At 45.3% G+C, this 25,296-nt stretch overlaps 1 protein-coding gene across 2 annotated transcripts in view; it reads right to left on the reverse strand.

The window, feature by feature from the left end:
• Positions 1–25,296, reverse strand: part of LOC126387577 (titin-like) — a 97,776-nt gene that overhangs the window by 64,632 nt on the left and 7,848 nt on the right. For both annotated transcript variants that reach the window (XM_050040103.1, XM_050040102.1), the window contains exons 17-56: positions 25,013–25,199; positions 24,811–24,926; positions 24,399–24,698; positions 23,721–24,020; positions 23,411–23,516; positions 23,015–23,211; positions 22,571–22,879; positions 22,198–22,476; positions 21,667–21,966; positions 21,267–21,569; positions 20,982–21,178; positions 20,711–20,894; positions 20,132–20,434; positions 19,552–19,851; positions 17,772–17,890; positions 17,495–17,672; positions 16,972–17,256; positions 14,768–15,061; positions 14,346–14,645; positions 14,081–14,262; positions 13,627–13,756; positions 12,270–12,460; positions 11,204–11,633; positions 10,439–10,744; positions 8,621–8,802; positions 8,241–8,370; positions 7,938–8,089; positions 7,701–7,848; positions 6,564–6,726; positions 5,268–5,419; positions 4,478–4,774; positions 4,094–4,393; positions 3,499–3,813; positions 3,261–3,409; positions 2,810–2,960; positions 2,392–2,673; positions 1,992–2,294; positions 1,552–1,854; positions 1,035–1,316; positions 517–704 (exon numbers count right to left, since the gene is read on the reverse strand). In XM_050040103.1, the coding sequence (XP_049896060.1) occupies positions 517–704; positions 1,035–1,316; positions 1,552–1,854; positions 1,992–2,294; positions 2,392–2,673; positions 2,810–2,960; positions 3,261–3,409; positions 3,499–3,813; positions 4,094–4,393; positions 4,478–4,774; positions 5,268–5,419; positions 6,564–6,726; positions 7,701–7,848; positions 7,938–8,089; positions 8,241–8,370; positions 8,621–8,802; positions 10,439–10,744; positions 11,204–11,633; positions 12,270–12,460; positions 13,627–13,756; positions 14,081–14,262; positions 14,346–14,645; positions 14,768–15,061; positions 16,972–17,256; positions 17,495–17,672; positions 17,772–17,890; positions 19,552–19,851; positions 20,132–20,434; positions 20,711–20,894; positions 20,982–21,178; positions 21,267–21,569; positions 21,667–21,966; positions 22,198–22,476; positions 22,571–22,879; positions 23,015–23,211; positions 23,411–23,516; positions 23,721–24,020; positions 24,399–24,698; positions 24,811–24,926; positions 25,013–25,199 (9,293 nt within the window). The remainder of the gene's footprint in view (positions 1–516; positions 705–1,034; positions 1,317–1,551; positions 1,855–1,991; positions 2,295–2,391; positions 2,674–2,809; positions 2,961–3,260; positions 3,410–3,498; positions 3,814–4,093; positions 4,394–4,477; positions 4,775–5,267; positions 5,420–6,563; positions 6,727–7,700; positions 7,849–7,937; positions 8,090–8,240; positions 8,371–8,620; positions 8,803–10,438; positions 10,745–11,203; positions 11,634–12,269; positions 12,461–13,626; positions 13,757–14,080; positions 14,263–14,345; positions 14,646–14,767; positions 15,062–16,971; positions 17,257–17,494; positions 17,673–17,771; positions 17,891–19,551; positions 19,852–20,131; positions 20,435–20,710; positions 20,895–20,981; positions 21,179–21,266; positions 21,570–21,666; positions 21,967–22,197; positions 22,477–22,570; positions 22,880–23,014; positions 23,212–23,410; positions 23,517–23,720; positions 24,021–24,398; positions 24,699–24,810; positions 24,927–25,012; positions 25,200–25,296) is intronic.

The raw sequence follows: 25,296 nt of genomic DNA on the forward strand, positions 1-25,296 counted from the left end.
AGATCTATACAATCGGCACAGGATTAGAGTCACCAATTCAGTATCTGACCAAATGTCTCCCCCTCTGTTCCTGAGATATGATGATAAAACATGATGATGTCACAGTGAAGATGACCTTTGACCTTTTCGATATTAAATGTCATCACTTCATTTCATCCTGTTAGACATTTGTGTGAAGTTTTGTCATAATTAGCATAATAATTCTTGAGTTTGGGCCAAAGACATATTTTATGAGGTCACACTGACCTTGACCTTTGACCTTCGAACGCCAAACTCTAATCAGTTTATTCTTCAGTGAAGAATAAACATTTGTGAACAGTGACCATTTGTGCTATATTTGAAGACATTCCCTCAAAGCATTCTTGAAATATCCTGTCCACAAGAATGGGACGAACTTCGGGATGTACAGACGGATAACCGGAAAACATAATGCCTTCACCTATGGCTCTTGCCGGCGCGTTGGCATAGTAACACAACAGCTGAATGGAGTGTGGTTGACAAATCATCTGGACCCACCTTGCATATGGTCTTGGTCGTGGCAGACGTTACTGTGGTCCAGGTGTCTCTGTTAACGTCTCTCTTCTCAATGATGTAGTTGGAGACGTCGATACCACCGCTGTCCAGAGGAGGTTTCCAAGAGATGACCATGTACTCCCTATGCACCTCCTCAAACACCACGGGGCCAACAGGAGGAGAGGGACGGTCTGCAGGGAAGAAAGAAAGGTCAGTGTGAAACAACTCTGCAGGTAAGGAATATTTGATTCTGCAGGTAAGGAATATGTAATGTGCTCAGCCAATCTCTGCGTTACTCAGCAGAGCTGGTAGTTTTGTAGCATTGTTTGTAGCAAAATGTGTGAATGTAAATGGATAATACAATTGCTTTTGGTAGCCCACAGGGGTCTAGGCATGGACTCCTTCTATTCCCATCTAATTCAGTTGTTGAGTTGCTTCGTATCATCTATACCTTTAGTACTCTTTGCTGATATACAAGCTTCTATCAGCCCCAGATTTCCCCAAGAGGTCCACCTACATACCGACAACCGTGATGTTGCAGACTCCCTTCCTGGACCCGGTGCTGTTCTCCACCACAACCACATATTTGCCGCTGTGCTCACGCTTGGCTTTCATCAGGCCGAGCGACATAGTGGTCAGCGTGTTCTTGAACATAATGTGTTGGTCGGCCTTCAGCTCCTTGTCGTCACGGTACCACACGATGGACGGAGGAGGTTTGCCGGTGTAGCGGCCCTGCAGCAGGCAGCTCTCGCCTACACGAATGATGATCTTATCGCGGAAGTCCAGCTCGATGGTTGGCGGCTCTGTGAGAAAAGAAAGTTGAGGACAGAGTCAGATGAAGTGACGCACTGAGGAGTGAGAATCCGTGATTTGTTAGCTGCTTCTTTATCTACCTATGTCTTACATTTTGCTGATGATGCCCGTTTATTTCTTTCACATAATAAGAACGTTTCAGCACTTATTTCTGAACTCCAAATCCTTCAAAGTGAACAGTAATATATATTTGTATTTGTTAATTTGCACTGTTCCTTCTCTCACCCAGTTCATCCTTGCAGGTGATTGGTTTGGTGGGGAACGACGGCTTGCTGGGTCCAACCTCGTTGACGGCGATGACCCGTAGCTCATAGGTTTCTCCCTCTTTCAGCCCATCGTAGGTGTACTTCCTCTCCATCAGGCTCTCCTTCGTCACTCTGGTGAACTTGTCTTTGCCGATCATACGAGCTTCCAGGATGTACATGGTGATGTCCGAACCACCGTCAAACTTGGGCGGCTTCCAGGTGATGCTGATCAAATCCTTGGTGGCCTTGGTGACCTCGAGCCCCTCGGGGCGGTCAGGCACACCTGAGGGAAACACAAACATACAGACAAATCTCAGAACTTTTATCTTGTGGTCTCCTCATCCTCTCATCTTTACAATAGTTACATGTCACCTTTCAGATCTTCAGTAGTCACCAGGATTCAGGTTTCATAAAACTTACTGATTTTTTCCTTGACGACAAGCTCGGCTGCGGTCTCAACGAAAGGTCCCATGCCAATGGCATTCTCAGCGGCTACTCTGAAGAAGTAGGACTTTCCGACGGTGAGGCCTTGAGCTATGGCATTCTGTCTGCTGGCGGTAAAATGCAGAGAGGTCCAGGCCTTGTGCTCTGCTTCACGCTTCTGGATGATGAAGTTGCTGATTGGAGAGCCACCATCCCTCTCGGGGAAGAACCAGTTGATCTTGCAGGTCTCAGTGCTCAGATTCTCTGCAGTGACGGGAATGCCGACTGGCCCCGGGACATCTGAGAGCGGACACAGTTAGTTGTAGTAATTAAAAACATAAAATCACTGAGGAGTCTGAAGATGCCGTCTCGTTTCAACAGGATAACAGTATTTTACCTAAAACTTCCACAGTGATGCTCTTCTTCTTCTCCCCTCCAGCATTCTTGGCGGTCAGTGTGTATATGCCAAGGTGATTCCTGGTGCAGGGTTTGATGACCAGAGATGAGCTGATAGCTGTTGTTTCAATTTTAGCCTCAGGAGGCAGCGCAGCTCCTTCTCTGCCCCAGGTCACCTCCGGGGTTGGCTGGCCCGACACGTAGGCAATGATACGAATCACACCACCGGCGTGGACCACCATCCTATCCTTCACTGAGGCATCCAGGTCGACCTCAGGAGCAACTGGGGGGAAGAAACTCAACGTTACAGTCCGCTAGATATAACCAAACAGGATGAAAACATCCTTAAGTGTCAGATTTTTGAGAGAACGACAGTTTGACGTGAAAGACGTGTGTCACCCTCTTTCAAACGGACTCACTGGTTCTGTCGTTGACCTCAAGCACCTCTGGGATTACTCCTGGCTCGCCGTTACCGGCAGCATTGAAGGCTGTCACCCTAAATTTGTATTTGCCACCAGTCTTCAGACCGGTGATCACAAAACGGGTGCCACGAATTTCGGTCTCTTTGGCCTGAAAAACACAAACATGGACTTTGTGAGGTCGCTCTGAAACACACATCTATCTCTAAAAAGGAAGCAAACAATTACCCCACATATAATAACAGACTTAAGACGTTTGATAAAGCTTATAGTTAGGGCTGGCTCAGGCCTGTCTTGGACCAGCCCCTAGGTATGCTGACATAGGCCTAGTCTGCCTAGTCAAAATTCCATGACTTTTCCACTTTTACTAATTCTGTGACTTTTCCAGGCCTTGAAAATGAGTTTGTGATATTCCAAGACTTTCTCAGGTTTTCCATGACCGTGTTCTCACCTTGACCCAGGGCTCAGTGCCCTCCTCCTGGTACTCGACCCAGTAACCCATGATCTTGGAGCCTCCATCCTTCAAAGGAGGGATCCACTCCAGGTCCACTGTGGACCTCGTCCAATCATTAACCTTCGGGGTCGGAGGAGAGGGCGGGGCTACAGGTGGAGACAGACAGGCAGTTAACATCTGTCTTTGTGTATTTAAAACTACATAAACTTGTGTGATTTCAGTGTGTGACTCTTACAGATGGGGTCTCTGGCAAAGATGGGGTCTGTGGTGGGGCTGTAGGGTCCAAGTCCTGCGGCGTTGATGGCACAGACTCTAAACAGGTACTGGGAGCCCTCAATGAGTCCGCTCACCACATACGACTCGCCCATGCCCATGGGACGGATGGGGTCGCGGGTGACGCGGGTCCAGCGTTTGCCTGTTGTCTCTTTTCGCTCCAGCCAGTAGCCGGTAATCGGGGTGCCACCGTCCTCCTCGGGCTCCTCCCAGCTTACTGTCATGGAATCCATGGTGATGCCGCTTACCGTCGGCTTCTCGACCTGACCAGGGATATCTGCAGTGGGACGAATAGAAAAGGTCAAAGGTTAGAGGATTCAAAGATTCAGCTTCAGTGAATACATCTTCCAGGTTTAGTTGAAGTGGTTTGATTTCGAAACTCAACAAGAAATAATATCCCATGATGCTTTAGTTTGTCAACATGGAGAAGATCTTGTAATTCTAATTGTTCTTTAATCTAAAGCACCTGCGCTGAACTTTATCCTCCGTTACTCTGATGATCTGTTCTTTAAGTGAAGTAGTAGTACTGATATATATATTTGAAACTGAAGACTCACTGAAGAGATCTCTGGCAACCTCAGGCTCGCTGTCCAGTGGCTCTCCGACTCCGTACTTGTTCTGGGCCATGACCCGGAACACGTACTCGTGTCCTTGCAACAGGTTCTCCACGGTCCAGATCCGCTCTTTGGGCTCGCTGGTGACAGGCACCCAGGACGTCCTGCTGGCCACGCGCTTCCAGATGACATAGTTTGTGACCTTGGAGCCTCCATCGTCCTTCGGCGGCAGCCAGGACAGCGTGATCTTCTCGGCTCCAATCTCCTCGAACTTGATGGGAGCAGAGGGAGGACCGGGCCGTCCTGAAAAAAAACAAAAAGAAAAAAAAAATCATATTTCAGTCAGTGAAACCTGAGAATGGTTTGTTCTGAGGTGTTTGTTCATACCGAGCACGTTGAGCCTCATCTCCTTGGAGGCCTTGCCGAGGCTGTTGGAGGCCACCAGTGTGTACAGGCCGGTGTCAGGACGTTTGCCCTGCTGGATGAGCAGCGTGCAGGTGTCGTCGGACACGATCTTGTTGATGTGCTCGTCGTACTGAACCTCCTCCTTTTTGTCTGACTTGTGGGGTGGAGCCTTGTACCAGGTGAGCTTTGGGAATGGACAGCCGCGGATCTTGGCCACGATTTTGATGTCGGTGCCCTGCTCAACCTCCATGAACTCATTCAGCTCGATGGATGGAGCACCTGAAATATAACACGAGGAGATTATGCGTCATTTTTAAAACGTGTTTCTTCTCTTTTGAAGATTTAAGGTGAACGGCAGCATATATTGTGGTTAAACACATCAAGAAGTCTGATACAAAACTGATCAACTTTGCGCTGGAGTGTCAAGATGGGCAATAAATCAGTTTAGGATTATGATAATGGTGAGACAAAGAAAGTGAAATACAGTACTGAAGGTTAAATTAGAGTCTCCATAGATTGAACTTCTTTATGATTGTGACACATTGTAACTTTGAGTTGAGTTATCTCTGAGAAAAATAGAAACCAAACATCTCTAAGCATGCTGCTAATACTAGAGAGACTTCAGTGTTTCTTCCATAAAGCAGATTAAAACCAGAATGGTCCAAATCCAACCACCAAAAATCTGGACTGTTGGGGCAAACAACACTGGATCCTACATTTCCCATAATACAGCTGGATAATGTATTTCATTTAAGACCCCCCCCCCCCTTACAGGTCTGGTCCTGAATAAGGACGGGTCCAGCTGTGGATGAAGGTCGGCTGGGTCCGACCTCGTTATGTGCCATCACTCTGAACTCGTACTCGTCTCCCTCCGTCAGGTCCTCCACCTTGAAGCTGGTGGTGTCCACATCTCTTCTGTTACACCTGAAGACACAGACGAAACAAATCTCAGTGCTGAAAAGGTTTTAGACAGACAGAGATTCTCATATGGAAGTTAATCACTTTGTGTTTCGCATATTTATTTATGTTTTGTGGTCACAGAATTCACACAGAATAAAAGAGTGGGTATGTTTCTGTCCACTGAGGTAGCGGATGAGAAAGAATTTGTAAAGTGCTAATTTGACTGCAGGAAAATATGGAAAAATGAGAAATTAATGTGGGATTTATACTTATGCATCAAATCGACGTCATACCTACAGCGTAGGCTCTGCATCGATTTAGAGCCTGACATGCCCCTCCCCAGAAATTTAACTACACCTGACGGCGATGCAGACCTCCTGTCGATTTTTATAAGCTGAAACCATTTCCCTCAGTGGAAACAAAGCTTTTATTTACTTTAATTTGACAGATAAGAAACAATAAATTGTGAAGACAGTAACATAAATAACATTTTAAGTCTTAAGTCTTGTGTCTTCTTTATCCTGGCTTCATATGAGCAGAGGAAATCTCCGCTGGTTGCTAGGCTAATTTATACAATGTAAAATGCCATAGGCTTGTGTTAATAACAATAGCATGTTGTATTTGTGGGGAAAATGTGTCCAGATAAAGACACGTATTTTGTCTGTGAATGCTGTGAGTTATAGAGAAGCTGATTTGTGTACTTGTGTTTGAAATTGTCGGTATTAAGCCATGTTTAATGTGTGTTTGTGTTTTTTGAATCAACTAAACTTTACAGCACTTCACAAAAACCTCTGCCACTGACTAGTGTTTTGGAGGTGTAACTGCAGAGTGACACAGACACACCACCACACAAGTAGAAATGCTCACTATGGCGTAGGCCATGTGCGTAGCGTTTGCCCTACAAGTATAAATCCCCCTAAGAAGTGGTGTTCTGTAAAGTGGTGGTTTCTAAAAGTCCAAAATTTTGGAGATGATCCATAACTGACCCGAACGGATCCCAGTCCACCTGGTCTGAAATAGATGGATACTTCAGTCCTGATCCAAACAGACCTGATCAGACTGATTCATTCACATTTAAGGCTGGTTTATAGACATGTGTTGGCTCTACGCCTTAGCCTACACAAATTTTACTTGGGAGCCCATGAAGACTTTGTGTGTGACGCCTTACCTCCTCCAGGCCTCCCTCTGGCCACTGGCATCCCAGCAGAGCATTTCAACGCTGTAGTGGGTGACGGGTGAACCGCCATCATTCTTTGGAGCCTTCCAGGTCAAAGACACCGTGCCCTTCCTCACGGATGTGATCTTCAGCCTGGTTGGAGGGTCGGGAGGATCTGCAGATACAACTCATGAACATGAGCTTACACCTCACACTAATAATTTGTAACCAGTACAAACACAATTTGGGAGATCAGAGTGTGTCGAATGGATCATATCAGGATGAACCTGGTGAGATGTGTCATCTTGTTTGTCTGGAGATCCATTTTCTGTACAGCTTGAGCAGTGTGTGGTTTAAAAGTCAGTTCAGTGTTGATGCATGAACCCAAATATTGAATGTGATCAGCTCTGCAGAGATAAACCATTATCTGGATCTTAAGTTCTGTCTGAAGCCCAGTTCACATACAGCGAGCAGCAGCAGCAACCCACTGTCTGACACCTGTATACCGTGAGGACGGAAACAGAGGCCTCGGCAGGGACAGAGCACCTGCCGCAGCAAGTGAACATGCCGTCTATAGTCATTTTGACTTGACCAGCGGACTTCACTACAAGCTGCTTGGCTTTAAAAACAAGTGACATGGGGAGTCAGTAGCGTAGTGGATAGTGCCGGTGCCCCATGTACAGAGGCGATGCCTCGCTGCAGCGGTCACAGGTTCGACTCCGGCTTGCAACCATTTCTGCATGTCACCCCCCACTCTCTCTCTCACCCCCTTTCACTCTGTCCTATACAATAAAGGCAAAAATGCCCCAAAATAATAAAAAAAAAAACAGGTGACATGCTTTAAAACCAGCCGCCAGTGATTTGACCAGCTGGTTTGCAGGTGACATCATCAGCCGGCTTGAGTCCAGCTGAGACCGGCCAGTTCACACCGCTGCAACTTTTCTTTGCAACGTTCTAAATCGGTTTCATCTAGTCCCGAATCTTTGGTCTGAACTGGACTTAATGTTACAGAGCAGTGTAGATGTGTATCTGAGTGTTAAGGATCGTGACTTGTGATGCTTCCTGCTTTTCTTTTAAATCAGGTTCAATAATCAAAGTGTTTTCAGTGTAAAAACCAAGCAGAGGTAAGGATAAAGAGAGGAGCCGTACGGATTGGATCTCTGGCGCAGGTGCGCTCGATGGTCTCTGCGTACGGCCCGAAGCCGAAGCGGTTCTCAGCCCGGATGCGGAAGAAGTAGTCCTGACCGTTGATCAGGTCTGCGACGACCACAGACTGAGAAGTACAGGCCGGGTTCACCTGGAATGACAACATCGGGGGAGGGGGAGGTAAGCAGCAGCAGTGTGTTATTATCCAGTGAAGCTCCAAGTGTGTGGGGGAGGTCGTACCTTGGTCCAGGCTTTGCCGCCCACTGCCTTCTCCTCGATGAAGTAGCTCTTCACTCTCTCTCCACCATCGTTCTCTGGAGGTTTCCAGGTGAGGCGACAAGTTCCTCTTGTCACGTCGCTGACCTTCAGGTCTCTGGGAGGTCCGGGCAGGTCTATGGATTCACAGAACAAGAAATCAGAGACTAGAAGACCAGGGAGACATTTTACATTTCTATCATAAATCCTATCCTGTTTCTCAGTCATACCTTTTACTAATTTTCTAATCATATTAAATGACAAACAACCCTTTGAATCTTTACGTACCGAGCACAGTGACACGGACTTTGACCACCTTGTGTCCGGCGGGGCTCTCGGCGTTGAGGATGTATCGGCCGCTGTGGTGCATTTTGCAATCTGGGATCACAATCACTGAGGTCGTGTCAGTGGAGTAGATCTGAAACACCAGCGTGACATCAGAAACCACATGAGGCACAATTTCATGTTTAAAACCATTACAGTTCTTTAAGTCATCCGTCACACTTTTTGTTCAGCTCCTAAAAATGAAGGCAAAATTCAGACCACAAAAATAGCTACAGTTCAGATGTTCTGCCGACAAAATGGAAACCTCGGTGCGGTTTTTGGAGTTTCATGTGTAGGTGAAACAGAAATGAAGATACAGTCCATTAAAGTGCAAGCAGTCTGACCTCTGAGTCGATGGGCAGCATGTGGAGTTCGTTCTTCTTCTCCATCTCTGCGTTTCCATCGAAGTGCCAGGTGACTTTGGGGATGGGTCGTCCGGTGATGGTGGCGGGAATCTTGATGGTTGTTCCCGCTCTGCAGGTGAGCAGGTCGTTAACGTCCACTTCTAGAGACACCATCGGCTCGACTGAACAACAGACAGGAAACAGGAGCGCAGATTTGTTTTTTCATAATCAGGTAAACAATCTTTGTTAAGATTCAATAAGATCAAGATCTGTCTCACAAGAGAACTAATATATTCTGGAGATTCCAAAACAATTTGCTGTTGAGCTGAATCCCTCAGTTCTTATGAAGCTTTACTGAATCTGTTAGATTTCCATTAAGAGTATTGATCAGATCAGGATCAATAAAGCTGCTGTGAAATGTTAAGTTTTTCTCCTTTTGAGAAGAATTCATAAAAGATGCCTGGAGGTCATAAAAAGAAGACTGGTTTGTGGTTGAGCTGTTGGCATACACGATGGTGTCATCAGCATAGAAACTGACAAAATAAATATTAACTTTGGACCCTCTTTGTGTTTGTAAACTGTGATGAAGTATTTTGTGGGCAGAGCCAAACTGGTGTCAGAAAGGGACAGTAGTGGTGTTGGGGTGAGTGCAAAATAAAATGTAAAAAGCACTATAACATTTATATTTTTTGACCGATTGCAATGACTAATTTCTATATCCATAAGTTTATGATATATGTGTAGTGGAAAAAAAAAAAGTTTTGTCTCCAATTAATTAGAGTTCTTGATATCTAGGCTAATCACTGCTGCTCAGTGCTCAGTAGAGTGTGTGTTTGGCTTTTTTTGAATTACTTACTTAATTAGTTACGTGGTGAAAAATTAATCATCATAAAAATTGTAAAAACTCATGTTTGTCAAACATGGATTTTGCATATTGTCCTTGATTGGGTTGGGGAGACGTCCCTTTATAATTTAATGTGGAAGTACAACTTATCAATGTGCTAGCGCCTTAGCTAGCTAACGTTGTCTGTTTATTAACACCTTGATAATAACAAAGTATATTAACTTTCACCACTCCTCACTTTAGAAAAGACACCACAAGAAATCCTATAATGTGTGTAGATCAGTCTTCATCCAGGCAGGGAAATGAAAGGCACACTAACATTAGCAATGTAGCTAACATAGCAAGTGGGCTACCTATGGCTGATCGCTGTCAGCTAGAAACAAACGATGATCCATTGTCCGTTTTGTAATCTAAACAAAGAACATGTTTTCTTATGGTGTCCTTTCTAAAATGAGCTGTGGAGAAAGTTCTGTTACGATCAAGGAGTTAATAAACAGACAGCGTTAGCTAGCTAGTTAAAAAGTTGTCTGTTACTTCCACATTAGATTAGATTATATGGGGACGTCTCCACAAGTGTTAACAAAGGACAATAAGACAAATCCAAGCTTAACAAATGTGACCACGTCAGTAATTCTGTTCATGTAAGCCAAACACACACTCCTCTACGGAGTGTCCAGCAGCAATTTTAGCCTAAATATTGAGATTATAATTAATTGGATACAACTTTATTTTCTACTACGGCATCCTCGGCGAAGGTTTTCTATAAATATTAGGTTATCTTAGTGCACATTCCTGTACTGACATCCAACGGCACAAGAAGACATTTTTATTCCGGATGTGTCAACTGTTTCTCCCTGATGTCCACTGTTTTTCTGCCATTAGTATGCACATGCAACTATACACAGTAAACAGCAGAGGCCCCAGTATTTAACCCTGTGGGACCTCAGCTCAACAGAAATGTATGTTACTCTTACTCAAGATGTCCTGAACCAGGATGTCACCCGTCCTGGCGGGCTCAGAGGTTCCGACAGCATTCACAGCGTAGATCTTGAACTTGCACTTCTTGCCCTCCTTCAGGTCCGGGACGGTGATTTCAGTGGATAAGTGGAGCTTGTCGGCAGGATTCACCCTCCTCCAATCAAGAGTGCCCTCCTCGTGGACCTCGATGATGTAACCCTTGATGGGGGTACCACCATCTCTGTCTGGCGGGCTCCAGGTGAGTGAGATGCTGTTCTTGGTCTTGTCTTTAACCTCCGGGGTTCCAGGAGGGCTGGGAGGATCTGAAAGCGGAGCAGAAGGGGTCAAAGGTCAGTCTCATTAACGTTAAATATCTAGATTTCGCTAAGCATCAAGGTGTCTTCTGTAGCTTCCATTACTGGGCCAGCTGTGCCCGATTAAAACTCTGCATCTGCGGCGTCGGTGGCTTAGTGCATAGAGCCCCATGTACAAGGCTGTTGCTGCAGCAGCCCGGGTTCGACTCCAGCCTGTGGCCCTTTGCTGCATGTCATTCCCTCTCTCTCTCCCCCCTTCATGCTTAGCTGTCCTATCAATTAAAGGCAAAAATGCCCAAAAAAAATATTCTAAAAAACAAACTCTGCATCTGACAGAATCTTTCACACTGTTGATAAAATTTATGAATCACCTGATGAACTGGTAAAGTGAGTATTTTTTCATAACAAATTGCAAACTTCCAACTGACTGACAGAGCTGCAGAGATAAACTCTGTCGTTAAAACTCACTGCATGGATCCTCGGCGAAGCGGCACTCGGTGTATTCACTGTGTGGTCCGATTCCTGCAGCGTTACAGGCTGAGACCCTGAACTGGTACTGGGTTCCTTCTATGAGCCTGAGCACGGTGTACTGCAGGCCCTTAACTGACGGTTTGGTGACTGGAGCTCTGTTGACGCGTCCCCAGTACACGGCGCCTCGCTCCCTCTTCTCCAGCCAGTATCCCTGAATGGTGGAGCCACCGTTGTCCAGAGGAGGCTCCCAAGTCACAGTCATGGTGGACGCTGTGGCGGCAATGATCTTGGGGTTACGTGGTGGTCCAGGGAGGCCGAATGGATCCCTGAGCTCGACTTTCTCTGATTCGCAGCCGTCACTCTTGCCATACTTATTCTCAGCTATGATCCTGAACTGGTAAATACCATTCATGTTAAGTTTGTGGACCTGAAGGAGCAGAACAGGGACAGCTTGTTACTTTTTTTAAAATGTATTTTTGTTAAGGTGTTAAAGACAGAATTAAATATATGATGAAAACACAGAACAGAGCATTACGGAGATGTAAATGTAACTGATACATTTTTTTAACAGTCTGATGATTTATTTCTTGAACATTTTACAGTAGTTTCTTTGAAGGTTTGTTGTTTTTGTTAGTTTAGTTATTTCTGTTGAGTTCAGAAACAGATTTTTGGAGGAGCTGAAAAAAATGACAAAAAGGGCTCCTATCTTTATTAACAGGAAAATCATTGGTAAGTTATCAGGAATTTACAAACATGTAAATGAAACTCTTACCATTTTTTACTCAGTTGAGTTTAAAGTGTTAAATATAAGAAAAACATATTATTTAATTATCATTGATCTACGTCAAGAACATGTTTTCTTGTGTCAAAGATACATTTTGATCCTTAAAATTTAAAACAGTAGATTTTATTTGTAATAGTTTAATGTTGTTCGATTCTGTGAGGTTTTAAATGTCAGATAAACCTTTTAGTCTGGAGTCAGAGCTAACATCTCTTCTTACATGAAGTTTTTTTGTTAACATCATCAATCAAAGCAGTGAATCCCCATGCCGCCATGACTCACCGCATATCTCCTGTCAATGAGGTTGATGGTCATAACCTCGTAGTCAGACTTCTTTTTGCTGGCGTCCCTCTGCTCCACGATGTAGTTGCTGATCTCACTGCCTCCATTGTCCTCTGGGGCTGACCAGGTCAGGTAGCACGAATCGGACGTGATGTCTGAGATCACGATGTTCCTCGGAGGAAGAGGGCGGTCTGAAAACACAAGGTTGGGTCAATGTAACGGTCACCATGTAAAGAACAGGCGGCAACCTCCTGGGCTGAGAAATGAATCCAATAACTGCAGTTCCTCTGATGTCCACTTGAGGCTGGCTCCAAGAGCGAGTCAGTCCCCACAGAGCTCCATGTTCAAATGTAGAAATAAACATGTTTACAGCCTGGTTCAAAAAACTGTTTTGGTCTCTGTAGCTAATTTCAACATTCATGACAACTGTACGGGGGCGGAACTTTTATATAACTCATCTGTTTACATTTAATTAAGGCTTGAAGTTACACATAAATAAGAGCAGGGCCTTTTTGCGTAAGAGGTGGGTGCTGTCCTTTGACAAATTGCTACCACGGTGACAACATTGGGTAGGTAATTTAACCAGATTTAAAGAGTATAGGTGTAGCTGTAGCTGTCACTATATCAGTGTGTTTTGAGGTCATGAAAAGTTAACTGTAACATTTTGGTCGTCTAAAAAATTCTTGTTCAGTGTTTGAAGTCCCTCTACTAAACGACCCACTGAAGAGTCGCTGTTCAGTTTTTATCATTCTACACTTGTTTTTCACTACTGAAAATTAACATTAGCAATATCACAGTTTACTATTGCTGTAAAGGAACCAAGCTAACCAAGTTAGTAGCTAGGGTTAGGGTTAACTCCACCCTCTCATCCAATTATGGTCACTTCTGGTTCCAAAAAACCAAGATGGCGACACGTGAGTTCACAAATCAATGGGTGACTTCATGGTGGCTACGTCCATTATTTTATACGGTCTGTTTACAACAGTTTGGTCTGTAACGCTAACCCCAGATTCACAGAGAAAAGGTGAAGTCATAGCCACTTTAGCTTTAAATGCGCTGCGCTAATCAACCCGACAGCTAGCGTTAGGGTTAGCTCCACCCTCTTGTCCCAGTATGGTCACTTTTGACTCCAAATACCACAGATGGCAACAGGCAAAAGGACAAAACCAATAGGTGACGTCATGGTGGCTACGTCCATCATGTTATACAGTCTATGGCTGAGATGATAAGAACTTTCAAACATTTAATATATAGTTTTAATTTTGCTAAAATGTAGCTTGGTTAGACATCAAAGAGTAAAATGATAGAAACTAAACAGGCATGGAAAATGACTGAAGTTTTAGTGTTTTGTCCTTACCAAAGATCGTGACTCTGATGATTTGTTCAGCTTTGCCGTGGCAGTTTTCAGCCACCAGCTTATAGTTGCCTTTGTCCTTCCTGACGGTCTCTGGGAAGGCGATCTTTGTCCTCAGAGTCGTCCGGTCCACCTGAAGATGAGAAGGCAAAAAGCAGATTTATTTATCTATATGGCATAATTCAGATGCAGGGCAGGTTCAACATGTTTTACAAACATTGAAACTTTGGAAACAGTCTTCAGCAGACGAAATAAAGAACAGAAGTAAAAAAAAAAAGCTCCAGCTGACATGAGAAGCCGAGCCAAAAATTATATTACTGATGACTTAGTTATCTACAGAGTTTCTCCCAGAAGACGAAAGGTCATGGGGTCATCCAGTCAACGCAGAAAGTCTAACAGGACAGTTTGGACACACAGAGTGGGTTAAAAGTCCATGAACACATGAATCAGCTCGGACCTCCTCGGTCTCCATCGTCATCCTCTCGTCCTCCGGCTTCTCCAACACCACATCATCCCTCATCCACCGGATCGTTGGCAGGGGAATTCCCATCACCTCCGCGGGGATGTCTATGGCCGCGCCCTTCTTCACAAAGAGGGAGTTGGCCTTGAAGTACTTCAGGATAGTAATTCTTGGAGGGACTGTGGACAAAAAAACATCTATCAGTGTTTCTGCTCTTCATCAGATCAGCCTTACAAAAAGACTTTAAGAGTTAGCTTCATACTTTCATTGTCCTGGATCTTGGCATTGATAGACTTGGAGGGCTCTCCCATCCCAACCTCATTCACTGCTTTGACGCGGAAGTCATACTCCTGGTTCTCCGAAAGGCTATCGATGGTCCCACAGCACTCTGTGAACATCTTGCGGTTTGCCACTTCGTACTCGGTGCTGTCGGACCTCATCTTCTCCACATAGTAGCCCATGATGGGGCTGCCGCCGTTAGAGAGAGGTGGCAGCCAGGTCAAGGTGATGGTGCTCTTGGTTCTGTCGGTGTAGCGCAGCTTCTCGGGAGCAGACGGAACATCTGAAACAATATAGAGGAGTTTGATCAACACTGTGTGACTGTTCCAAGAGAACCTTTAAGAGTCACAAATCTTCTTGAAGATATTTAGTCAGAAAAACATTGGTCATATTTGGCAGTTTTACCTTTGGGATCTTCGGCCAGGATGGGTCCCAGGTCAGTCGGAGCTCCGTAGCCGTACTTGTTCTTGGCGACGACCCTTAAGTCGTACTGCTCGCCAGACAGCAGACCCTGGACGTCGCACTTGCAGGACGCCGTCTCCAGGGGCTGACGGAAGAGTTTCATATTGGAGTCTTTCCTCAGCACCTCGTAGCCGATGATGTCACTGCCGCCGTTATCCAGAGGGTCCAACCAGGTGAGAACAATGTTCTTCTTGGTTATTGCGACCGTCTTCAGGTCCACCACTGGTCCGGGGACGTCTGTTGAAACACAGGTTGATAAAAATGTTAGCTACGGGGTCTTGACCACTTTGGTCCTGGTTTGACCTACATGTACAAAACTTGGCAGGAACATGTAACACCCCAAGACGTACAAAAAAAGTTTCATGGAGCTAAACGCTAACCAAACAGAAAGTTGGCCATTTTCAATTTTATGTGTAATTTTTGTGAGTTTAAGCCATCTCCAGGGGTTGTACTTTAACGAATTCCTCCTACAGATTTGATTGGATCGACTTAAAATTTTGTTGGTACCATCTAAAGGCCTTTGACATCAAAAGTTGCTCAAAGCTTGACTTTTCGTCGAACCATGTCACTGTGGCGAGACATCAAACATTCATTTTTCGCCACCAAACAGGAAGTGGTCTAACTCCAGCATACATGGTCCAATCTGCCCAAAACTTCACAGCTTTTATGAGGCTCTAGGCCTGAAGCCAAGTACATGCACATTAGGTGTCATGGTGACTGCGCCAACTGGCAACAGGAAGTACGTCTTTTCAGTTCATTTGGTTTACATGAAATTTACACGGTGGGGTGTTCAACTGAATTACAACATGACTTATAATCAGTGTGTTCTCCAGTGCCACATAGTGGACACAGGAAGTGGTAGGAAGTGAAATAGGTCATTCCAACTCTCACACTCTATCAAGGATATACCATCTCACTCCTGCTGCATCAGCCGGCGTCCTACCAGTACCCCCATGTTACGCAGAAGTACGAGGGCCTGTTCATCGCTGTTTACAGCTTTAATTCCTGTTTATATTCTAAAGGTATTTACAGAGCGTTATTTTCATAAATCATTTACAGCCTGATTATACAACATTTTACTCCTGAAAACACAGTGAAAACAGATTTTTTTAAGTGACTGTTGACAGTATTTTCTGATTTATGGAGTGATTATAAGAGATATCCTAAACTCCCTCAGATAAAAACGTTGACTGTAATATGACAACAAAATGAAACAAGTTTGAACGTGATTTTATCCAAAGTTCAGATTTGTGTTCTGGAAATTAGGGGTGCATGATGTACAATTTTTTGCTAATACCCAATACCTATATATCCATTTTTCCCCACCTAATTGCAGTGATCATCAAGTCTCTTCTATAGCGGAATTAACATCATATTATGCATGCATACTCTTATCGTGATGGCCCACGAGCAGATGGAGACATGAAATAAAATATTTTTCAATGTATTGTGCAAAATGAGAAAAGGCATGCTAGCCAATTCTGTTCATTTCAAAGTTCATTTTAAAGCCAATATCGGCTGATACCGATGATGTACCAATATTATCGTTCACCCTGACTGGAAATGTACGAAAATTAGTCCATATTTCATCAGATAAAGCCTCATTTGCATATTTAAACATAAAATTTCAGAAGACTTGTAACATACAAAATAATTGTCTTAATATTTGAAATTAACTGGGGGAGAGTGATGGTTATATCTGTTCATTACAGTTTTTACCTTGTTTATCTGTAGTGTCTCTTGTTAAAGTTTGTAGAGAAACCAAACAATAGATTTTAATAGAAATATTAAAAGACACAAATGAGTGCTTCAGCAGCCATAAAGAACGAATCAAATCTCAGAAATATTTTATATGAACTTGAGGTTTCTAAGTTTCTCCGATATAAAGAATCAGCACCTCGCTCATTGTGTTAAAATCTGTGATTCAACTGAAGCCAAAACTGAAGTTAAGACTTGTCCTCTAACAATCACAAGCTTTTCTCTCCTGCAGTTAAAAGAATAAAGACTCAGCAGAGATGTTGTTCAGAAGACTTAAGCCAGTTCACCTTAAGTTGGATCTAAAGTCTCAGTCCTCCTTTAGAGGATGTGTGTGCTGGATGAACTGGATTTGAAACACTGATTCTGACATGCGTTTGTTTGACACTGACCCATGACATCCACTGTGGTCTCGGCCGTCTTGGCCCCTTGGCTGTTGGTGCCGGAGACCTGGTATTTTCCGTGATCTGCCCTCACGGTCGTCTTGATGAACAGAACAGTGTTCTTGCCCTCCGTCTCCACAATCATACGCTCCTTGTCAACTTCGGCGCCATCTTTGGCCCATTGGACTTCGGGCTGGGGTCTGCCGGTCACCACGGCCGGAAGCCTCAGTGACTCACCAGCCCTGATCAAGACGCCGTTCCTCACAGATGCATCAAAGTTCACAGCGGGAGGTTCTAAGGGACACGGACAGCGAGACGAGTCAGTCTTTGTTAAAAAAATGTACATCTCCTGATTAGGACAGACATAACATATGACACTTCCTCACTTCCTGCAGCTGCTTTACTTCTCTCGATTGGAACACACTGACTGTGAAGCAGCTGCAGGAAGTGTTGAATTTCAACCTACTGAGGTGAAGTCTTATTGGCCATGCCCCTCCCCCCACACCCTGTCCCATCATGAAAGTGTCCGTACCTAGAGGCTCTCTGACGGTGACAGGTTCGGTCACACCGGGAGCTCCAGGACCGGCGTCGTTGACAGCCATGACCCGGATGTAATAATCCCCTCCCTCAGTCAGACCAGTCACAGTGTAAGTCAGCTCTTTACACCTGAACTCTGTGCTGCGAGTCCAGTTCTTCTCTCCGACCAGAACCTGAGAAAACAACACATCAGAGATGTGTAAGACTTCTGTTTGTCTTCTAAGATGACACAAAGACCATCGGCTGCATGTAACTGTATTCACTTCCTGTACCTTCTCAACGTGGTAACCCAGGATCTCTCCTCCTCCGTTGTACAGTGGGGGCTTCCAGGCCACGATGACAGAGGTCTTCCCAGTGTCCACGATCCATGGAGTTGGGGGGCCAGGAGGCACTGTGGGGGGAGGGCAGAGGCGTATTAATGCTGGTGATCGGTATGTTTCCATGACATCAGAGAAAATGGATTTATTATGTTAGTCTGACTAAAACCGGACTTTTAAAATACATGTAAACATGTTAGTCCGACTGAAATCGTACTAAATCGAATTTCTCAAAGTTGGACTAACACAACCAGATAATGTGAATGGAAGTTGAATTCCTCCTGCAACTACCCGCGGCACTCTGAGCATGCTCCACAGTTTTTGCCTGGGGCTTTGACTGAGAAGGCCAATATCATTAAATGTGTAACAGCAGAAGGAGCCGGTAACAACATGGAGAAATCTACAAATCTACACGAGCCATGCATTTTTGGACGGACAATGAGACACAGTTCATGCTGTGTCAGCTGAAAGAGTTCAATATTTTTGAACACATGGATGGGAGGAAAACATCCATTACACAGTTTGCGCTCTCTGGACTTTCTATCTGCCTCTGTCCCCAGAACTTGTACTGAGCTTGGGAAGAGAGCATTCATGTACTCTGCTCCCTCCGCCTGGAACAGTCTTCAAAAATCACTAAAATTGCAGGAACTTATCACCATTAATGATTTTAAAACTCGGCTTACAGGCTTTATAATGGCAAATTTTGTGTGTGTAAATGTTTTACTGCGTAGTATTTTATCATCATCACATAAGTGTTCTTTTAGTGTGTATTGTGGTGCACTGTTTCGTTTAACATGAACTTTTCCTCCTCATGATCACCTGTTACCACCTCCTCTGCCCCCATCCAGCCCTCTCCACCTCCTCCCCCTTCCCCCACTGTATTTGTAGGGCATAATCCCTCCATAGGACTCTGGGCCTTTGTCTCTTTTTCTCATGTCTGTGCTTTCTTTTTTACGTGTCTTATTATGTTTTCCTCTTTAATGCTGCCATTTTGGCCAGGCCTTGCTTGTAAAGAAATCATTTGATCTCAAGCAAATCTGCCTGGTAAAATAAAGGTTAAAATAAATAAATAAATAAAAATAAATAAAAAAACACAGGATGGTGATTGTTTGGTCTGTGACATAAGTCAACTAATAAAAGGTCCAATACTAACAAGCTGAAAGGAGGCATATCGCCAACTTTTGTAGCGGAGTGGGACATACTTCAGTCAGTAAATGAATTTTTGGCTGATTCAGCATGTTGAGTTGGCGAAGCCCGTCGATAAATGAAATCGCTTTGATTGGTGATGATGGCGGTTTTATGTTTGTAAAACTTTCCCTTAAGCTAAAAGAAGTGGTTTAAAAATCTGTGACTTCATCACAATGTAAAGGTGATGAGCTGAGTGGGAACTCCTGGGCAGTGCCAGTGGGAGAAACAATACTGCACATATTCAGTGGGCCACAAATTGCAGACGTAAACCAAGAAGCTAGAAACTTTTCTGGCGTAAGCGCCAGGTGAGTGACTCCACTGGAATAAATAAACGCTGTCTTTGCATCAGTATCCAGGTACTACTGAAATTTGATATCATAACAGTGTTTGTGTCTCTGAATGTGACTGATCTGAATTCTACATTCAGACATTTTGATAATCACAGTGATTGTACAGTGGCAGTAATGTTACAGGTCAGACTGAGCCTCCATGAAGAACTCTGTGATGTTTTTGAACATGTGACCTCTGATTGGCCTAAAACACTTACTGATGGCATCCATGGCGACGATGCGGTCGGTGGGCTCGCTGAAGGGCCCAGGCCCGGCCAGGTTCTCTGCACACACTCTGAAGATGTAGGTGAGTCCCTCCATCAGGCCGGTGACCTTCATATCCAGGGAGTTGAGGAGGACACGGTTGACTCGGGTCCAGTATTTGCTGTTCACCTCCTTCCTCTCGATCCAGTAGCCCAGGATTGGGCTGCCGTTATCCTTCGGCTCGTGCCAAGACATGCGGACGCTGCTCGCCGTCACCTCGTGGACTCTGGGGGTGTTGGGTGCGTCGGGAGGATCTGAGGGGGGACGAGAACGGTAGAGTGACTTTTTTTAACACAGGAAGAAAAAGGAAATGTGCCACTCTTACTAAGTGATACCAAAGTTAAAGAAAAAAGGAAGAAATTCTGTACATCGGTTTAAGAAAGTGCATGTTGGTGGTTCAGTTAACGACATTTAGACGTGTATCTGTTGTGCATTTTTCAGCCTGTCAGATAACTGTGACTCCATCTGAGGTCACAGCTTTGGTAGCATTTGATAATATTTTGGAGTTATGAAACATTTCTATTCTTCACTTACCAAACATGTTGTGGGCAACCACTGGTTCAGAGATACATGGCGGTCCGCAGCCATACTTGTTCTCGGCGGTGACTTTGAAGATGTACTCCTTCCCTTCGATGAGTTTGGTGACGGGGCAGCTGGTGCCCTTCAGGGTGGTGGTGACTGTGATCCAGCTGACCTCTTCGTTCTTGTTGTCCTTCTTCTCCAAGATGTAGTTCAAGATCTCGCTGCCTCCATCATCCACGGGTGGCTCCCAGTTACAGATGACAGACGTGTCCCTGATCTCGTCAAAGGTGATGTTGATCGGGGCGCCAGGTTTGTCTGCGTCAGAACAGTGTCGGGTTGATGTTTAATCTCAGCAGGATTGAGGAGGTTTGTACCAAACACATTTAAACATACGACATAAACATACTCATGAGGTCATTTTTTACCTTTTCTTTCATTTCAGTTTAGCAGTTGCATTTTTTATAATCTATGTAGAACTGACGACCAATCTCAACCCTTATTCAACTGATAAAAACTTAGTGAAGACCATGAGGAGGTCATGTGACCTGCAGGTTCAGGTATCAGACGGAAAGTCCTGAAAATCTGTCTTACCGAGGACGTTGACCTCGCAGGAGGCGCTAGCAACACCGTGAGTGTTCTCCACCTGGATGGTGAATTCGCCGTGGTCGGATCTGACGGCTTCGCGGATCATTAGTATGGACTGACCCCTCTTGGTCTGATCCAAACCCAGACGTTGACGCAGGGGAGTTATAAACTCCTCCTCTGGTTCAGGAACCTGAAGGAATGAAAGAAAAATGTAATATATTATTAAAAAACATGTACATGTACATGAAAGCGTTCAGGACTCTCTGAAGACACAAACCTTGGCCTTGCTCTTCTTCTTCCTGACGAACGGCATGATCTTCTTGGTTGGCTCTTTAGTGACATCCTCGTTGTTCCTCATCCAAGTGACTTTGGGATACGGGGAGCCGGAGATGTAGGCCTCGATGCAGATCTCGTCGCCCTTCTTAATGCACAAACCGGACTGCACGCGGGCGTGGAGGGTGACCTTTGGTTTTTCTGAAAATGGAAGAAGAGTTATACGATGTGGGTAGTAGGTTAATTATGTTTTCAATAAGTGAGTCAAAGCATTTATAGTTCTCCATACCGACAGGGTCTGCAGCCTTCATGAGCTGTGTGCTGCGGGATGGTTCGCTGACTCCGGCAGCGTTCTCAGCTCTAACCCTGAACTGGTACTCCGTTTCCTCTGTCAGGCCTGTCACCACGTAGGAGAAACCGGGGACCAGGCTCGGGGTGACCCTCTCGTAGCGGTCACCATCCTTTTCCATCTTCTCCAAGATGTAGCCCTGGATGGGACAGCCACCGTCATTGTCTGGTGCCATCCAGGTGACCGTGATGGACTTGGATGTCGGGTCGATAGCCTCCACCTGGATGGGTGGGTCGGGTTTCTCTGTGGAAGTGATATTAAGAACAGAGAGTAAATGTCTGAGCCGTTTCCATAAAGACCACCTGGTTTAATCAATCCTCTGTCAGAAAACTGGACTTACGTTTGACTTCCTCTATGAAGACTGGGTTGCGTAGCTCCAGATATTCTCCGGCTCCGACCTTGTTGATGGCCTTCACTCTGAAGTAGTACTGGCAGTTCATGAAAAGGTCTTTGATGGTGCAGGTCAGGACGTTCTCTCCCGACATGACAGGCATGTAGGTCTTCTTGGAGGCCTCGCGTCGCTCCAGTGTGTAGCTAGTGATTGGAGTGCCACCATCATCCTCTGGGGCTACCCAGCTGATCTTGCAGGAGTTCTTGGTGGCGTCGCTGGAAGAGATGTCTTTACACTGACCGGGGAGTCCTGCAGGGTTCAGGAAAGAAGCAAGAATTAGTCAGAGGATGACTCCTGTTAATCTAGAATGTTAATTATCACAGTGATGCAGGCAGGTCTTTAAAAATACTGAGGTAATGAAGTCCCAGCAAAATAATTTGTATAAAAACCCCATGTTGAAACAAGGTTTGTGCTGATATATGTTAATCACATATGAACAAAGCACTGTGATGTATTTCAACGGTATGAAGGGCATCCTACCAATGACTGTGACGTTGACCGTCCCAGTGGCGGTTCCCAGAGTGTTCTCCAGGGTGATGGCATAGGCGCCGGCATCGGCACGCTTGCACTTGAGCAGCTCTAGGTGAGCATTGTTCATCTCCACCGTCATGGTAAGCCGATCGTCGGCTTTACACTCTACCGTGTCCTTCTGCCAAACCATCTTGGGTGTGGGGATCGCCCTGTAGGGGATGTTCAGGTGCAGCTTCTCCCCTTCAACCACGACCACATCCTTTGCCTCCAAATCCATGGTTGGAGCACCTTGAGACCAGAGGACAGGATTATCAGTCAGGGTTAATTATCAGTGTTTTCACTGCACTTCTTTACAATTCTTAAAATTAAATTCGATGCTTACAGTCAGGATCCTTGGTGAAGACCTTGTCAGAGATCTCAGAGGGTTCACTGACACCAACAGAGTTGATGGCGCGGACCCTGATGACGTACTTCTTCTCTGGTTTGATTCCGTCCTCAATCCTGAACTTGAGCTCCTTGATGGGTCTGGTGTTCACCCTCAGCCACTTCAGCTCTGGACGGGCCTCAGCCACCTCCACATGGTAGCCGGTAATTGGGCAGCCGCCATCTTTGGCTGGAGGCTTCCAGGTGACATTGATGTGCTCTCTGCTGGCATCAGGGATTTTCACTTCCTCAGGAGGAGATGGGACGCCTGGAGAAAGAGGAGAATATCAGAGTTTACATCTGAGATGTTTCCGACAGTTTTGTACGGATTTCTAAAAGTGATCAGTGTTCAACTACAAGAACAAAGCCATACATTTGCGTTTGCTATTAACATGTCTCTTACTGGTTGCATCCTCAACGGTGAGGATCTCAGTGGGTTCGCTTGGATCTCCAACTCCAGCCTCGTTCTCAGCTCTGACCTGGAACTGCACCTCAGAGCCTTCGTCCACCTCCGTCACCTTGAACTGAGTCTTTCTGTCTGGAGTCTTGCAGCATTTCAACCAGCGAGTTCCAACCTTCTCTTTCTTCTCAATCACGTACCTGGGAGGAAAAAGGTGATTGTCCTTAATTGTATTTGGCGTCACTGACAGTATAAAAGGCAAATTAGGACTTTTTATAGGTTTATAGAATTTTCTAACTGCAAGAAGCACATTCACACTTCCCTCGACATCATCTCATATAATCTATTTTTGCTTTACAGCAATCTACACAGTAGCTTTACAGGAGTTTGTAGTCTTACTTGGTTATGATTCTTCCACCATCGCTCTTAGGAGCTTCCCATTTCAGCTCCACATGTCTCCTGGTGACATCCACCACCGTAAGGGCATAAGGAGGTCCAGGTGTGGCTGCAGAGAACGTGACAAATATCAACATCCATACTGGTGTAATAATTCTCATTGACAAAAAGCTCTTAACTGTTTACAAATACGTTGTTTGAGCTTAACTTGTTGCTCAAGTTATACCTCAGTGAATTAAAAGTGAAAAACCCCAAACTGACTATTTTTCTGAAAGACAGATGCCTGTGATGCTGACAACTGCCAAGAACTTACTGAAAGTGTCTTTGGCGAGCACAGCGTCCTCCAGCTCACAGAATTCGCTCATCCCAGCAACATTCTCAGCAGCGACGCGGAACACATACAGCGACCCTTCGTTAAGGGGAGTCACCGTGTACTTGAGGTCTTTGACGGTGGTGTCGACAGTCTGCCAGGCCTTCCGCCTAACGTCCCTCTTCTCCACCACGTAGTTTGTGATGGGCGAGCCTCCGTCGCTGCTCGGAGCCTGCCACTTCAGGTCGCCGCTGATCTTGGTGATGTTTGTCACCTCCAGCCACTGAGGAGGAGATGGGGGATCTGTTGAAGAGAAAAAAAAGGATAAGGGTGAATGAAAGGCAGTCAGTGTTAGTCTGATTGTGGATTTCTTCAGCCTGGGAATGGACTTTTAAAACCCAAACATGCACAGGTCATTAAGTCCTGGTACTCAATAGCTAGATTGTCTTGATGAGTAATAGTCTGCCGTCACAAACAAAATGAAGCTGAGCAGGTACTTTTCCCAGTGTTACAGAGAGGGTGATATGGTTGTCTGATTGCATGAGTGGTACATGCTCCATCTGCGTCCTCAGAGTCTCTTAAAAACAGTTTTCTGTTTTTAAGTTTTCTCAAAGACTATTATCTTTTAAGAAACAGCCTGTTCTGCTTTTCACCCCCCATCTGCCCTCGAGGTGGACTTACAGAGTCTCTCCTTGCAGACCACGGGGTCACTGGGATCGCTGGGTTCGCTCTGTCCGGCCTTGTTGACAGCCCTGACCCGGAATGAGTACTCCTGCTTCTCCATCAGACCCTGCAGCTGGTGCTCAGTCAGAGGAACATCCTCTGCAATGCGAATCCATTCCTCACTTCCAGTCTTCTGGAACTCGATGATGTAGCCTTCGATCTTTGCCCCACCATCGTGCTCTGGCCTGGTCCATGCCAGCAGGGCCGTGGTCTTGCCGATATCCCTGATGACAGGTTTACCAGGAGCCCACGGAGGATCTGAAGAAGAGACCAATTACTCTCACTCGCAATCCAAAAATCGTTATCAATATATTGATTGCAGCACTTTTAGACTGAAACAAAGTGGAGTAATAGCACTGATGGGACATACCGATGGGATCTTTGATGAGGATGGGATCAGTCTCTACGCTTGGTTTTCCAGGTCCAGCCAGATTCTCTGCCAATACACGGAAGCGATACTTCTTCTTGGTGGGGAGTCCCTTAACTCTGCAGCCACATGGACACAACGTTAGAAAAAATATTCAACGTACCCTCTACATACATCTTTCAGCTCGTTGGCTGTGATTATTTACCTGAAGGTCGTTTCTGTGATGGGCAGTTTGTTGCATCTGATCCACTTGTCTGTCTCTGGATCAAGCTTCTCAACCCAGTATCCAGTGATGGGACTGCCGCCATCCTCATCAGGCTCGATCCAGGTCAGAGTCACGGCATCCCTGGCGATATCGGAGGGAGTGATTCTGGTTGGAGGACCAGGAGGATCTGAAACAGATCGGCAATTATGCAATGTATCATTGGATTTTTAGATTTTACCATCATACATCAAGTCTTCAAAAGGAACCTTTTTGATAGACAGTTT

Source organism: Epinephelus moara, unplaced genomic scaffold (assembly GCF_006386435.1).
Source record: "Epinephelus moara isolate mb unplaced genomic scaffold, YSFRI_EMoa_1.0 scaffold927, whole genome shotgun sequence".
Taxonomy (NCBI): domain Eukaryota; kingdom Metazoa; phylum Chordata; class Actinopteri; order Perciformes; family Serranidae; genus Epinephelus; species Epinephelus moara.